Source organism: Epinephelus lanceolatus, chromosome 14 (genome assembly GCF_041903045.1).
Source record: "Epinephelus lanceolatus isolate andai-2023 chromosome 14, ASM4190304v1, whole genome shotgun sequence".
Lineage (NCBI taxonomy): Eukaryota > Metazoa > Chordata > Actinopteri > Perciformes > Serranidae > Epinephelus > Epinephelus lanceolatus.
In genome coordinates this window covers 15284480-15297976 of record NC_135747.1, presented here as the reverse complement: position 1 = coordinate 15297976, position 13497 = coordinate 15284480, and the positions used below count along the sequence as shown (strand labels likewise).

Here is a 13497-nt window from a genome sequence, read left to right as displayed (position 1 = left end):
TGCATGTCAATCAAAATCTCTTTGCTGCTATTGGCTATTGAGAAACCCTTTTGTTGCGGTTGGATTTATTTCCGGGGTTGTCTTCTCAAAATATAAAGCGTGTTAGCTAACCTAGCAGTTTAAAAATTCGGAAGTAAAATGTGTCCAGTGAGCTTTAGCTGTCTTTGTTAGAGAAAAATCATTGTGCTCTGAAATGACTTAAGGAAGCGGTGGCTTTGGCGTATTGTTGGAGCGTAACGTTAAAGAGTATCGGGTAAGGTTGGCGTTAACTGGCTAACGGTTTTTCGTAAACTAACTTTACGCTGGCTGCAACGCTAAGTTTAGTTAGGTCAACATAATGTAACACCGGCTAGCTAAATGTAAAGATAACGTTACATAATTGGCCATTGGTAAAGCGACTATAACGTTACTAGTATTCTCGCCATAAGTTACCGCTTGCTGCATTATGTAGTGTTATATGTCTTTGTTCGAGATAGCTAGCTAACGTTAAGCTACTTAAGTGAAGATGTCAGGTCTGGTAGTATTAACCACCACTCAGTATATGTTGGCTCAGGGTATAATTAAAAAGATGTCCACCACCTTAGCAGAGGTATTGTCAAAGTATCTTTTAAGGATTATGCGTTTTTTTTTCTGATTTTAGTTTTACTGGGATAGTGCACAGTGATAAACAGTGCTGTAAATATGTCAGTGTTAGCCAAAAGCTAATTTTTAACTGTTGTCCCTGGGCAAGGTGTTAAAATAGCCACTCAATCAGAATGACATAAATGCAGACAACTGAAAGCATGAATGACAGCATGAATATAGAATCAGTCAAATAGTTAGTTTGCAAGTTAAAGGTGCATGAAGCAGACAATTCTACATGACAGAACATAACCTATTAGCAAGACACAGGTATTATCAGACAGGAAACAGTTATACTTAGCAAGACAGATGCATTAGCAAACAACACACAGTCAAATCTATGATGCGCAATTCTACATACAGGTATTAGAGCGAAGACTGTGTAAACCTGTCACACACAGATAGTTAGCCAGACAGTGAAGGCATGTGGAGACTATGTATGATGACACCTGGTTGCTTATGAGCAGGATTTTAAGATGGTGTGCAAAGGAGCAGTATGTGGTTTTACATCTTATATGTACTGGAAGAGTGCTCGAGATCTGGGAGGCTCTCACTGTAAAAGCTAACTGGCTGAATCCTCCATGGGGCAGTAGGGAGCATGCTTAGGCAGTGTAAGGACAATAGGGTTTGATATCTATAACTTTAAGAGCCTGTTTGAATACAGACTATATCAGTTTCAGGATTGTATCACTGGTCTGAGACCAAGTAGTTAAACAGTATGTAATATGTGGAAGAATCATGGCATTGAAGTACATTTTCACAGCTTCAGGGAAAGGATCAATTAAAGAGAAAGGAATGTTATTTGAAAAACATGATCTTCTCACCTTCTCAAGCGTTAAGTGATTAAGGTTACCTACCAACTGATTGCTGCTTAACAAAGTCTCTAGCACTCTCCCCCTGCCCTGGTCCCCTAAAGTTCCTGCCTGCTCTCTCAGATATTTGCTCAACAGGTGTCATCTCTCTCCACAGCAGAAGATGATAGAACCAGAGCTACTGACCGAGGTCCCTGCAGCACTTAAGCGGCTCGCGAAGCAGGTCGTAAGGGGTTTCTATGGAGTGGAACATGCCTTGGCCCTGGATGTGCTCATTCGCAACCCATGTGTACGTGAGGAGGACATGCTGGAGCTGCTCAAGTTTGATCGTAAACAGTTGCGCTCTGTACTCAACACCCTGAAGGCAGACAAGTTTGTCAAGTGCCGCATGAGAGTGGAAACAGCCCCTGATGGCAAGACAACACGGCACAACTACTACTTCATCAACTACAGGTGGCTATTTTCTTCATAGTTGGCATTGCTACAGTGCAGATAACAGACACAACAACTTCCCATCAGTAAGAGGGGAAGTTTTGAGATAGTTGTAAGTTTGGCAGAAATTAAGTCAGAAATCGATATCTTTCTGACCTCATGCCCTTCGACTTGAACACATTTTTTTCTACACGTTAAACTATATGAGAGAGTGTTAGAACATGGTTTGATGAACCAAAGTGACCAACCATTCAGGAGACAGGGGCCCTCCAAATTGACCTATATTGGACCACCACTCCATCTAAAGACACAGATATCTTCTTCATAAATAAACACAACCATGTTCTCCTTTTTTAATGACATAGAGTAGGAACTTATTTACATCTCCTGAAGTGTAATGTTATACCTGCTAGGCCAGTAACTCAAACACACCAGTCCTTAATGCTGTCTATGATTTTCTGTCTCACCCAAGACATGACTTCAGTTCCCCTTTTGTTTATCATAACATGACTGAAAAACAGAAAATTTAAATTACATAATAAAGAAGCCTAAGTCAGCAAAAATGTGTAGTGCAAAGTCATGAAGGTGAGAAGAGAGTTACTTTTTATTTTGAAGCCACTGATCAAGGGCTTATGTTGCTGTGCTCATCTCATTTAACACGGTTAACTTGTAGGGAAAAAAATGTTCAATGGTTCAATTTGTTCAAGAGGGACGAGGTTAGAAAGTAACTGATTTCTGACAAAATGCCCCATGGGTGGCATCAGGCACTCACCCACCAAGTATTGCCATTGTCAGTGTCTAATATCAGAACTTTAAGAAAAATTTAAGACTTCTGCCATGACATGTACCAGCACATTAAGTGCTAAAACATGAGAAACTACTCTTTATATTACATAAACGTGATGGCTGATAGGTGCCACACACTCATTTTTCATATAGAGTAGACAGCCTTTTTTTTCCTTTGTTTCACATCAAAAACTCGTCATCCTCCTATGTCAACATGTCATTTACAATTAAAACTTTACCCACCTGGTTTGTTTAGGGTACTGGTCAACGTGGTCAAGTATAAATTGGATCACATGCGGCGACGCATCGAGACAGATGAGCGAGACTCCACCAACCGTGCCTCCTTCCGGTGCCCCTGCTGCTTCTCCACCTTCACCGACCTAGAGGCCAACCAGCTGTTTGACCCCATGACAGGTAAACAATGACATCAATATGCTTGAATATGAGAAAGTATTGTCAGTTATGTGAAAATTTTAGTGAAATTGATTGCAGTGATGATACCATTATGCAGCCAGGAAGAAAATCAATTAAATATGAATCAAAGAACATGAAAATGTGGTCTCAAGATTGTCAAGTATTTCAATACTAACATCATTTGCACAAGATGAGGTATAGGGCTGTCAGAATGAACTTCGCTATTTGAAAACAATTTGAAATTGTAAAAATAAGCATATTCGAAGTTGGAAACTAAGGTTCGAATATTTTGGGGGGGGGGGAACGGCACTCTACCGTGCATTATGTTTATGTTTTACGTTTTTACGTTTTTTGGGGAAATACATGACTGTCAGAGAAGCCCCGTTTACAGACAGACCTACAATCCCTCTCGCTCTTCTCAGCGAAGGGTGCCCTGTCAGCCCTGCACTGACAGTGACAGGGCACATCTCTTTGATCCGAAGTGACACAGCCCGTTTGCTCATGCTTCAGGGTCGTTCAATAGAGTAATTGCAAATAAATATTGTTTTAATGTGTAACTATTGAAATGTTCACAAGGGCTTTCATAAATTCCTACAATGTTGCAGCACTGCTGCCTTTGCAGGTAAAAAGTTAATAACAGTGACTTGATGCAAAATATTAAAATAACGTCATTATAACACAAAAAAATATAAAAATGCGGTGGTAGGCCTAGGCTATAGCCAATACCAAGGAAAAATTTGAATATTATCTGAATTTTTAACATAAAAAACTTTAAAAATTCGAATCTGATTTTGGGGGAAGATTGACAGCCCTAATGAGGTATAGGATACTTGAGTTTGGTTAAACAAAAAAATCAGAGGAGAAGGTGCCCAGGACCTATTTGTGTTCGTTATGATAAAACAATTTGCATATTATCAACAAGAAGAAAAAAATAGATTTCCAAAAAGAATAAGAGGCAGGAAAAAATATTAAATTCAATCTATCTATCAATTCAATGACACTTATATCAATATGTGATAAGTAATCCAGTTAATATATTTGCTAATGTGGCTATATAGCCCAGATTAAACAGAGGAATTGAACAAACGTTTTGTTAGTTGAGTTTTGGACACAGGAGAATTTCTTAGGTTTTCCGTTGTCTTAGGTACAATGGAATGCCTCCATGTAACCCAAAATCAAGGTTGTTTGAAATGACTTGCCATCACAACAAAAGGCCTAAAGTAAAATCTGATTTTCGTTCTGCCTCAATATGGGCTGGCAGCTGTCCAAGTCCTTGCTTCTAAATGGGCATCACATCGCTTACTTATCACTAGGAGCCATCCATTGTGTCGTGCTTGTGCATGCGTTTGGCATGTGAGTAAGAGAAGCAACCAGCAAGGCAGAGTGTGGGCGGGTGTATGCAGAATTCAGAGGGAAGATAAAACTAAATCACTATGGCATTAGGGTAGACAGACGTGTGCTCGGTTTTGAAGTCATAGGTTGATTGACGTAACCAAGGCATGACTGACTCACTCAAGTCATCAGTACTTCCTCAGTTGAATGGGAATCAGATAGGCCCACTGAAATGTACAAGGTTTGGATTTAATTGTCAGCAAGTCGTCTGGTGGCTTTGTGTTGTTTGCAAAAAATGTGTGAAAATGTGGAGTTAAATTGAATGTAATGCTGCAGAAGAATATTGTGCTTACAATGAGGACTGTGTGTGTTCCATACCACTTCCTCTGATCTGTATTCATTCACAAACTGCATTCATTCTTGAGTCTGTCAGAACGAGGCACCACGCTTATATTGTCTGCCAATCCAAAGGTTGATTACCTGTCAACCAACACTGTTGCTAGGAGACACAGAGAGCTTGTGCTACATAAGCATTTAAAACACACCACCAGGCTGAAAAGCAGTGTTTTTCTGTCCACGCTGGTAGAGATTTCAAGCCTCTGATTGGATCTCTGACCACACCTAAGATCACTCATGTTATGTGGTTGGTGGACCCAGTGACAACAGTGATGTCACCGGGTCTTATGATTAACTGCAGCCTAGTGAAAAGTTAGACCACTGGAGGTCAGCAACGACAGGATTTTCAGGGGGTGTTAAGTTACTCTTTAACTTTAAATGTAAATGGGAGAATTGTGGTTAACAATTGAACCCATTTTCATTCAGATATCTTAAAGTGAGAGTTCAAGGGACCCCTGTGAAAATGGCCATGCCAGTTTATCCAAAACCTAGCCAAACTTTGGAGCGTTATTTAACCACCTTGCTGACGAGCAAGCATGGCATGGTTGGTACCGACCACTACAGCCTATAAAAGACAGTAAGGTCGTCCAAAATGCCACCACAGTTTCCTGAGGAGCCCAGATTTAAGGTTTATCAATAAGTAAGAAGTTGTGGAGGAAAGCTGCTCATTGGCTCCAAATGCCATAAAGTAGAAGAATATAATGGACCTCCCAGATATGTAGACAACACGCTAAAGTCTGACTGACAGACTAGAAACTTAAGTTTGTGGGCAGATCCACAGGGAATATCAGATATTATCAGTCTTAAATATTATAGCCCAAAATGCAACAAAAAACTAATTTGAGGAAAAAAAACGCACAATAACACTACACTGGATAAATACTTTTGATAGCGAGTATAAATTACATGCTGGAAAAATCAGCATTCCCAGCTTCCTGGTACTGTTCTGAAACCTGAAGCATCTCCCTTGTGGCACATTTAATTTGAAATTGAATTCCTCTGCACTTTTGTCTTATTTTAAAATACCTCAACTGGTATTAGATCTTGCTGTGAGGCAGCAACCCTGCACCCTGACAGGGGCTGACAAAAAGTATACCTGAAGCTCACATAATGGTAGTCTGACAGACTGGTTGCTTCTTCAGGGCCAGCAACACTCAGTTTGACCTCACAGCGATGGGAAATGACATTACTGCTCTCCCAGCTCATTCTGACCCGCAAAGGAGAGCTGAAAACCCTCTAGCTCTGAGCTTTTCACACTTTGCTGTGTGAATGTACCCTCGTCTCTGTAGGACATGCATGTTGTTTTTTTTTTTCCTCATTCTACCTGACATGTAGGTCCACCCCAGCTGGCTGAAAAAAATAATTGCTTTTTAGTTTTACATAAAATGTAGATTTTTTTAACCATTTCTTCTGTGATCAGTTAGCACTCTCTAAGGGTTGTTTCAGACTTTTTTGATATAGAGCGCCAAAGGGAACATTTGTCCTGTCTCAAACCTGTGCAGACACTGCCATGCCTTCCTTAATACTAGGTGAAGTAATCCTGTTTATATTCTTTCATTCATTGTATAGAGAGCAACATTCGCATCAGTTTGCACTGATCATGGCTTTGTTAGATGTGTGTTACTGAAAGAGAAGATAGCTAAGACTTTTTTCCACCTTGATCCATGTTGTTTGCTTTCAACGATTTCTCCGGCATCAGAATCTTTGAATTCACTTCTAGAAAGTAATTATATTGTTTCCAGCAAGTTAGGTTTTTTTTATATAGATGCTGTAAATGTCCTTAAATGACATAGGCATAGTGCATTTCAGACTTCTCTGTCCCCCCACCCCCAAGCATACACAAACACATTTTCTTTTTCACACACAGACACAAGGCAGACATGGGGTCTGTGTAATACTGGAACAGTTCCCATTATTGAAATCAGCCAGAGAAGCAGATGGCCAACTATGCCCTTTTCTTACTGGTAGGAAGCGGGGTGTGTGTGTGTGTGTGTATGTGTGTGTGTGCAGTGCGCACGAGGTCTGAAAGCCCTCTCAAATACCATGCAATGCAAAAATTATCATCAGAAAAGATTGGCCTGCAGTGTCATAAACAACAAGGCATTGTTATTTTTGGGTTGACTTGCACTTCTTAGCTAAATATTGAATGATAAGGGAAAGTGAAGTTTCACAGGTTTGGTCACAAATCCACAATTTGATCATAAAAGTGGACATATATAGTAGCCTATATAAAACCCCATGTGTGCCATGTGTGATATATACAGTACATCTAAAAATTAAAGGCCACACACAGTGAGGAAGTAGTCATTACTACCTCTTTATCTGTGGAGTCATGCCATTGTGTTCACTTTAATGTGACGAAAACCACAGCACATTTCCAGCTATGCCATTCTATGCAAGTAGATTTTGCTAAGCTGGTTTATAGCCTGGGCTAAAAGCAAAGGCGATGCCTAATATGGCCAAAAATGTGGGTTTGTTCTTCAGCCAGGTAAGTTACAAGAACATCCTAGCTTACTTGTTTTAAACATAGTTTTTTCTTAACCCAAAGGTACATTTCGATGCACCTTCTGCCAAACAGAGGTAGAAGAGGATGCATCTGTCTGTCCTGATGGCAGGACACTAGTCGCTCGCTTTAATGAGCAGATCGAACCCATCTATGCACTGCTTCGTGAGACTGAAGACGTTAACCTGTCCCATGACCTGCTGGAGCCGGAGCCTGCTGAGATTCCTGCCCTCAAACAGAGGTCAGCTTATAACAAACCTCACAGACTACTTACTACTTCTAAATACTTATTCCCCTCAGTCAGCATCACGCCAGTCCTCAAGAGTCACATCCTGGAGCAGTTTCACCGACAACAAATAGGAGTTCACCTCTGTTAACTCTAATAATGGCCTCAGTGATACTGGCTCAACTTAATAAGTGTTTGTGCCACAATGGAATTCTTTTCTATTAAGCCACAGCAGTGGAACATTTTTAGCTTGAATGCGTTACACACTCTCAATTTTTCATGTTTACACATATAATTAAATGGTTGTAGATCATTGTTTAAAGGATATTTACTGAATCTCTCCACCAGCCGTGAACGTGCTGCAGCAGCAAACTCAAGTGGCCCACACCGCGAAGCCTGGGCTAACAAAGGCTCATCCTACGCTGACCTGTACACCCAGAATGTGGTTATCAGCATGGAGGAGCAGGAAGACCAGCAGAAGCAGGCCAGTGAAGGCAAGGCACCCAAAGAGAGGCCCGTCTGGTTGACCCAGAGCACTGTGCAGGGTGCTTACAGCGAGCCTGACATCCTCAAAAACCGTAAGTGAGGTTTTCTTGTAAAACACCCCGTCATCAGACAGTTTTTTTTAGATGACAGTCTAATTTTGTGACTTAAGAAACTATGAACTAATGCGAAGTAATGCCACACTGGTGCAGTTTTTTTTCCACCTCAAGCAAATTCTTTCTGCCATAATTACGAGATCTCCCACCCCACTGGAAGACGTTTAATTCAACATTAATTTCCCTCCCACCCTCAGATGCTGTTTTCACTGTCATTAATCTTAAATGTTATTGCCTGTCCATGGTGAGGCTTACTAAATAAACGGGGTTTTCCATTAGTAAGATGATGATCAGAATGGACAGAGACCAGCCCAAGCTAGACCCACACCTTTTCATGACCTTAAATTCCAATCCCTTTTCTCTTTGTGGTCAAAACAGGTAATCTCTTTCTGTCACCAAGCTATCTGATGTTGACATTGTTTCCCCACCCAAGGGCGTGCAGCAATCAGGCCTGGCCAGACTCCCATTGAATCATAATTGCTTAATTGAAATAATCAGGGGCTTGATTAGTGCATGGCTGAGCATGGATTGCTCATTAATAAAATCCATTCCTGAGGAATTTGCATGAGTTATGCTTTCCGAATGACCTGTCTCTAAGGTGTGTCTCTGCACATCTGTCTGTAATGATCTTGTCGCCCTTTGGGGCCTGTAAACAGACATGAAATCCAAAGGTAAAGGTTTTTATTTTTATTTGAGTAGGACACCAACAGGTAGAATGTGTTTTACATTTTACACTGTGTTTCTAATCCACACAGCACAGTAGTCCTTTTTCACTGAAAACATTTTGACTTGTCACAGAAGGAACAACACAGGTGTTAATAATGACATTGATGACTTCATTTAGCTGCTTTGATTTCAGGATCCTTGAGTCTTGCATGCTTGCTCACTGTCACTCTCACTGGAGCACTTGAATCAAACAGAGCCATTGTCAGTGTTTTTTTTGTAACGCCTGTGCTTTTCTTACCATGACAAGTCAAAACTTCTGCTGTGAGAAACGCCAATGCCCAAGTAGGCATTAGCCACCTAGGGCTTGATCTCTAGGGCTGTATCCGATTCAGAATTATGACAGTCGAATCAGATTTGGCTGTTCAGTATGAATATTTGACTGTTTGTTGCTATCCTAAGAGTTTGAACAGGGTTCAGCGGGACATTCAGTGTGACAGAGACATTCACATAGTTTAGTAAACAACCTGACTAAGCTAAGGATGAATTGGAAATGTGCAACCACATTTATGTTAGTACTCGATATCAAACAAAAGCCAGAGACTGTATTGTATGAAGTTGCGATGAGCTGTAAATTCACCTCCTCTAAACAGAAAACAGAAGATAACATTATTTCAGAGCCTTACAAGGTAAGACCTCTCTTCCTGCAGGCAGCTGCCTCTGTGTCCGCAGCTGCCTATACCCTAGAGTAGCATGAATGTAGACTTCTCACTCTGCAGCAAAATCTGGGGACCAAAACATAAAACCCTAAAATGTTTGTACTTCATCTAGACAACATAGAGAGGTCTGTGATTTATTTGTTTTTTTACAAAGAATGTTTGTTCCATAAGTGACAAACGAATGTTTAGTTATGCCTTTACTTCCATTGACTGCTATAGTTAACACGAGGATAGAATTCAAAGTATAATTCAGTTTTTCAGATAATTCTAAAATTCACCACACTACTTCAACCATGACATGAAAATTTTCTCTTTTCATAAATGTTGGACATTAATTTAATAAGAATTTGCAGTAGCTGTTTACAGTGCTGTTTACACAAAACATTTTGATGCATTGTGGGCTTATTTTTTTATGTTAAAAATCTGGCTGGATTGTTTGTGGAGGACAGTGTGAAGATGCTATGTAGCAAATTTGGTATTGAGCAAAAATTGTAGAAGGAGTTTTTTTTTTTTTTTTTTTTTTAAAGTTTTAATGAGGCTCACAGTTTGATGGCCTTTATAATTTCTGCTAAGTGTAGAAATTTGTGGCTACATCTTGGTGAAAGTTGCAAAGTTGTAGCACGCATGACTGATTTGTTATGAATTCTCAAAGTTTTAAACTTCAAAAGAGAAGATGGAGAAAAAGAAGAAGCAAGAGCAGTTGTAGTTTGGCGACAACAAAAAGGTTAAAAACAAGAGAGACCGGTAGCAGAGCTGCCCGGCCCCTGACAACGGTCTGATGCTCTTTTACCAAAAATCTGTTCTCAAAGGGTTGATAAATTCAGTCCATCTTGAGTCTCAAAGTAGATGAAAATTTTTCTATCACAGAATTTTCCCTACAGCACATCAAATCAGTCTGCCAATGTTGGTAGTAGAAAACCTTAGAAGCTGTTGTGGCATCCTGAAGACCTGAAAACAAAAATCAATCATAATTTTTGGAACTTTTTCCCCACTCTCACAAATTGTCTCTCAATAATGGTAAATCCCAGAGCATTCCCAAAACACATGATATAATTTGCTTCTCCGTCCCACAGCCCCTCCAATACATGGTTTAATTAAAGTTTTTGTTCAAGAACTGAGCTGCAGTAAGTAATGCTTGATGAGACTGTAAGATAGGAGCCTAAACACACCATCATAGGCATCTCGTTCCAGGGATTATTTATAAATGCTTAGAAATAGTTTTAAATGTGGCAAAGCTCCAGAAGAAAGAAAGTTCAAAATGTTGTTCTAGTAGAAGTTAGAAGAAAGAATGATTTCAGAAGTGAATATATTTCAAATTTTAATGAGTTTTGTTATGTTTCCACAGGTGATGTTGTTCCTGGAGCCCAGGATGGAGCGGCTGGTCAGGGAATTGGTCAGGCGGATGAAAATGAGGAAGTGATGCGTGCCCTGCTCATACATGAGAAGAGGAGTGTGGCAGGAGCAGGAGGAGGCGGAGCAAGCGCTGCCACCAAAGCGATCACCTCCACCACAGTAAATGCCAGCGACTCCGAGAGTGACACCAGCGAATCGGATGACGACTCTCCCTCCAATCCTCCCCTTGCCACAGCTGCACAGCATCGGGCCGCCGAGGAGGAGGATGAAGAGGACGATGATGAGTTTGAGGAGGTGGGGGATGAGCCGATGGTGATGGTGGGAGGCCGGCAGTTCTCATACCGAGAGGTCAGCCAGAGGCCAGAGCTGGTGGAGCAGATGTCCGCCCAGGAGAAGGAGGCCTACATTGAAATGGGACAAACCCTCTTCCAGGACATGTACTTCTGAACACACACATACACACTCACACTGATATATGCAGACATTTACACACAGATTATCAAACAATTTGGTGGATTGGCTAGGATCTCCCTAAAGTATACTTCTGCTCTGTTAAACTGACAATGGTGACACCTGAGAAAATGTTTGTAGAACCAACAAGATGCTGCTTAAGAAGTATTTACAGTCAGCTTCATGCTCTTGCATTATGAGAATCAAGGGCATGCTGACAGTGTTGCCTAAGTGATCACACCTTTAGTATTCTGTCCAAAGTATTTTTTATTCTCAGTCACCAAGCCAGAAGAGGAAGAGTGCCAATTTGTTTCTTCTTAGTCTCTGTTTTTTATTTTAGTTTAACCGGTTGTTTCCACCAGTCATGTTTATAGCTGTGTTTTCCAGTCATGTGTCTCTCATGTGTCTGACGGACCAGATACACTTAAGATACCATCAATACAGCTGTCTACACACCAGCATATGTTTTATGCCTCCAGTCAGTTTTCGTCCGACTCATGTATAACTACATCGATTGTGCATTTGACTGTGAGCACTTCCAAAAGACGTGGCAGCACCGAAGGACTGAAGCTGCCATCATTGTGCTCCTGACATGCTGCTTTCTCCCTGGTGTTGTGCCGAATATTTTGTTTTTCTAAAGCAAGATCGGACTGGATTTAAAAGCTCATCTCAGGCAAATGTTGAATACTAGAGGGAAAAAAGAGAAAATGGATGAACTGTTGTGGTTTACAGTAAAATATGTCTTTTTCTTAACAATCTGTAATAAAAAAATATACCGCAGTTCAGCAATATGTGTTTATGCGTGTACATAGAGGGATGAATGGAAGCATTGTGTGTCAGCATATACACTTCGGAGCAATTCAGAGTATAGAAGTAAGGGGGCACTGTGACATTTGTCTTCTCAGATGGAGGATGAGACAAGTCCAGTCCGAACTGTCAATGTGTTAGTTTATTCTGTTATCAGGGATGGTGCAGCATAATACAAAGATAGATTATAAACATGTTCATGTGTGAAAGCTTGATGTCAAGAGAAATGGAGGGAAAAAATCCCCAAACAGAGAAAGATTAATAGGCTTTGGGAAAAATAACATGTATTTCATACCATTCCACTCCATGGTCCTGTCCCCCAGTGAGACCATCCCTGTCTTGTCGGGTCACATTCAGGTGACAATTATTCATTGAGGCAGTCCCTACTGGGCAAACACACTCTTGGTACTTCTCCAGATGGGCTCCAGCAGGATCTAGGGTATTTTGTTATGTGGCTTACCAAATAATGACTGCTTTGACGTAACCACAGTAACCCACGGCACTGGGTCACCTACTCATAATGGGGGCAATTTCACCTCAAAGCCAAAGACTGAGTGTAGACGTGGGCCTGGCATTTACAGAAAACAAGCTTTTTCAAATCAAATGTTAATTGTTAAACCTGTCATGGTGCCCGCTGTAGTGAAATCACCCCTCTCTCTGCTTTCTCTTTGAGCAGTATGTACCAGATTTAAAAGGAAAACCATTGGCTGTAACCATTGTACATGACTTTTTGCAGCTCTAGTGTAGGGGTGTGCCATGTCATCTTGTTCACGATAATACTGGTATGATTTTTAATATGATATGAAAAATTCATATTGTGATACGCACAATGTTTCTAATTGTTCACATATTGACATACTGTTGCCTATGGCCATAAAAAGCATGGCTTAATGCGAAATTATTACAGACTTTGTGGTGGTTCCAAAACGAGGAGCATCTTCAGTAGTGTGGAATAAACTGTGGGGTCATTAGGCCTGGGTGTCCTGAATGAACAGCCCTGGACTTCTCCGATTGTTTTACTGCTCGGAGGGAACTCATTCAGCGGCTCCTCTGGCAGCAGCACAGCATCTCTCCCTCTTCTAAGTGTCAGTGTGGAGTCAGTGTCGTCAAGTGATTTTGTCATAAACCTATGTGACGCTTACTATTTGACAAAAAACTACATATGTGTGAATGTGCAATAGTTATGGTAGCATAACAGCCTGTCACAGGTTACAGCGTGATGATAAGAGGAGAAATGACAGAGCATAGAGGTCCAGGAAGAAAAAAAACCCTCAATCATTCAGGATTATGCTAAAAGAAGGAAATCACCTGTTGATTTAGATCCCAGGGTACATTTTTTGTATTTGGGAGCTGTTTAAATGTGTAATTTGTGGTAGATTTTATT

General features: G+C 40.7%; 1 protein-coding gene across 2 annotated transcripts; it reads left to right on the top strand.

Annotated features, from left to right (window-relative positions):
• The first annotated feature begins 73 nt into the window (after window positions 1-73).
• Window positions 74-12083, top strand: gtf2e1 (general transcription factor IIE, polypeptide 1, alpha). 2 transcript variants are annotated; one of them, XM_033618150.2, is made up of 6 exons: window positions 74-253; window positions 1591-1886; window positions 2908-3065; window positions 7342-7537; window positions 7871-8100; window positions 10849-12083. In XM_033618150.2, exons 2-6 carry the CDS (start codon window positions 1597-1599, stop codon window positions 11301-11303), a joined length of 1329 nt encoding a protein of 442 aa, XP_033474041.1. In that variant the 5' UTR covers window positions 74-253; window positions 1591-1596; the 3' UTR covers window positions 11304-12083. The 2 variants fall into 2 exon arrangements, with proteins under 2 accessions (XP_033474041.1, XP_033474042.1); XM_033618151.2 differs by having other exon boundaries at window positions 114-253; window positions 1594-1886.
• Window positions 12084-13497: the final 1414 nt, after the last annotated feature.

Bases quoted from the DNA above. Each gene is read 5' to 3' on its own strand.
- gtf2e1 (XM_033618150.2), top strand. From the start codon at position 1,597: ATGATAGAACCAGAGCTACTGACCGAGGTCCCTGCAGCACTTAAGCGG. The intron at 1,887-2,907 runs GTGGCTATTTTC...TGGTTTGTTTAG, and splicing joins TACTACTTCATCAACTACAG to GGTACTGGTCAACGTGGTCA. The intron at 8,101-10,848 runs GTAAGTGAGGTT...ATGTTTCCACAG, and splicing joins GCCTGACATCCTCAAAAACC to GTGATGTTGTTCCTGGAGCC.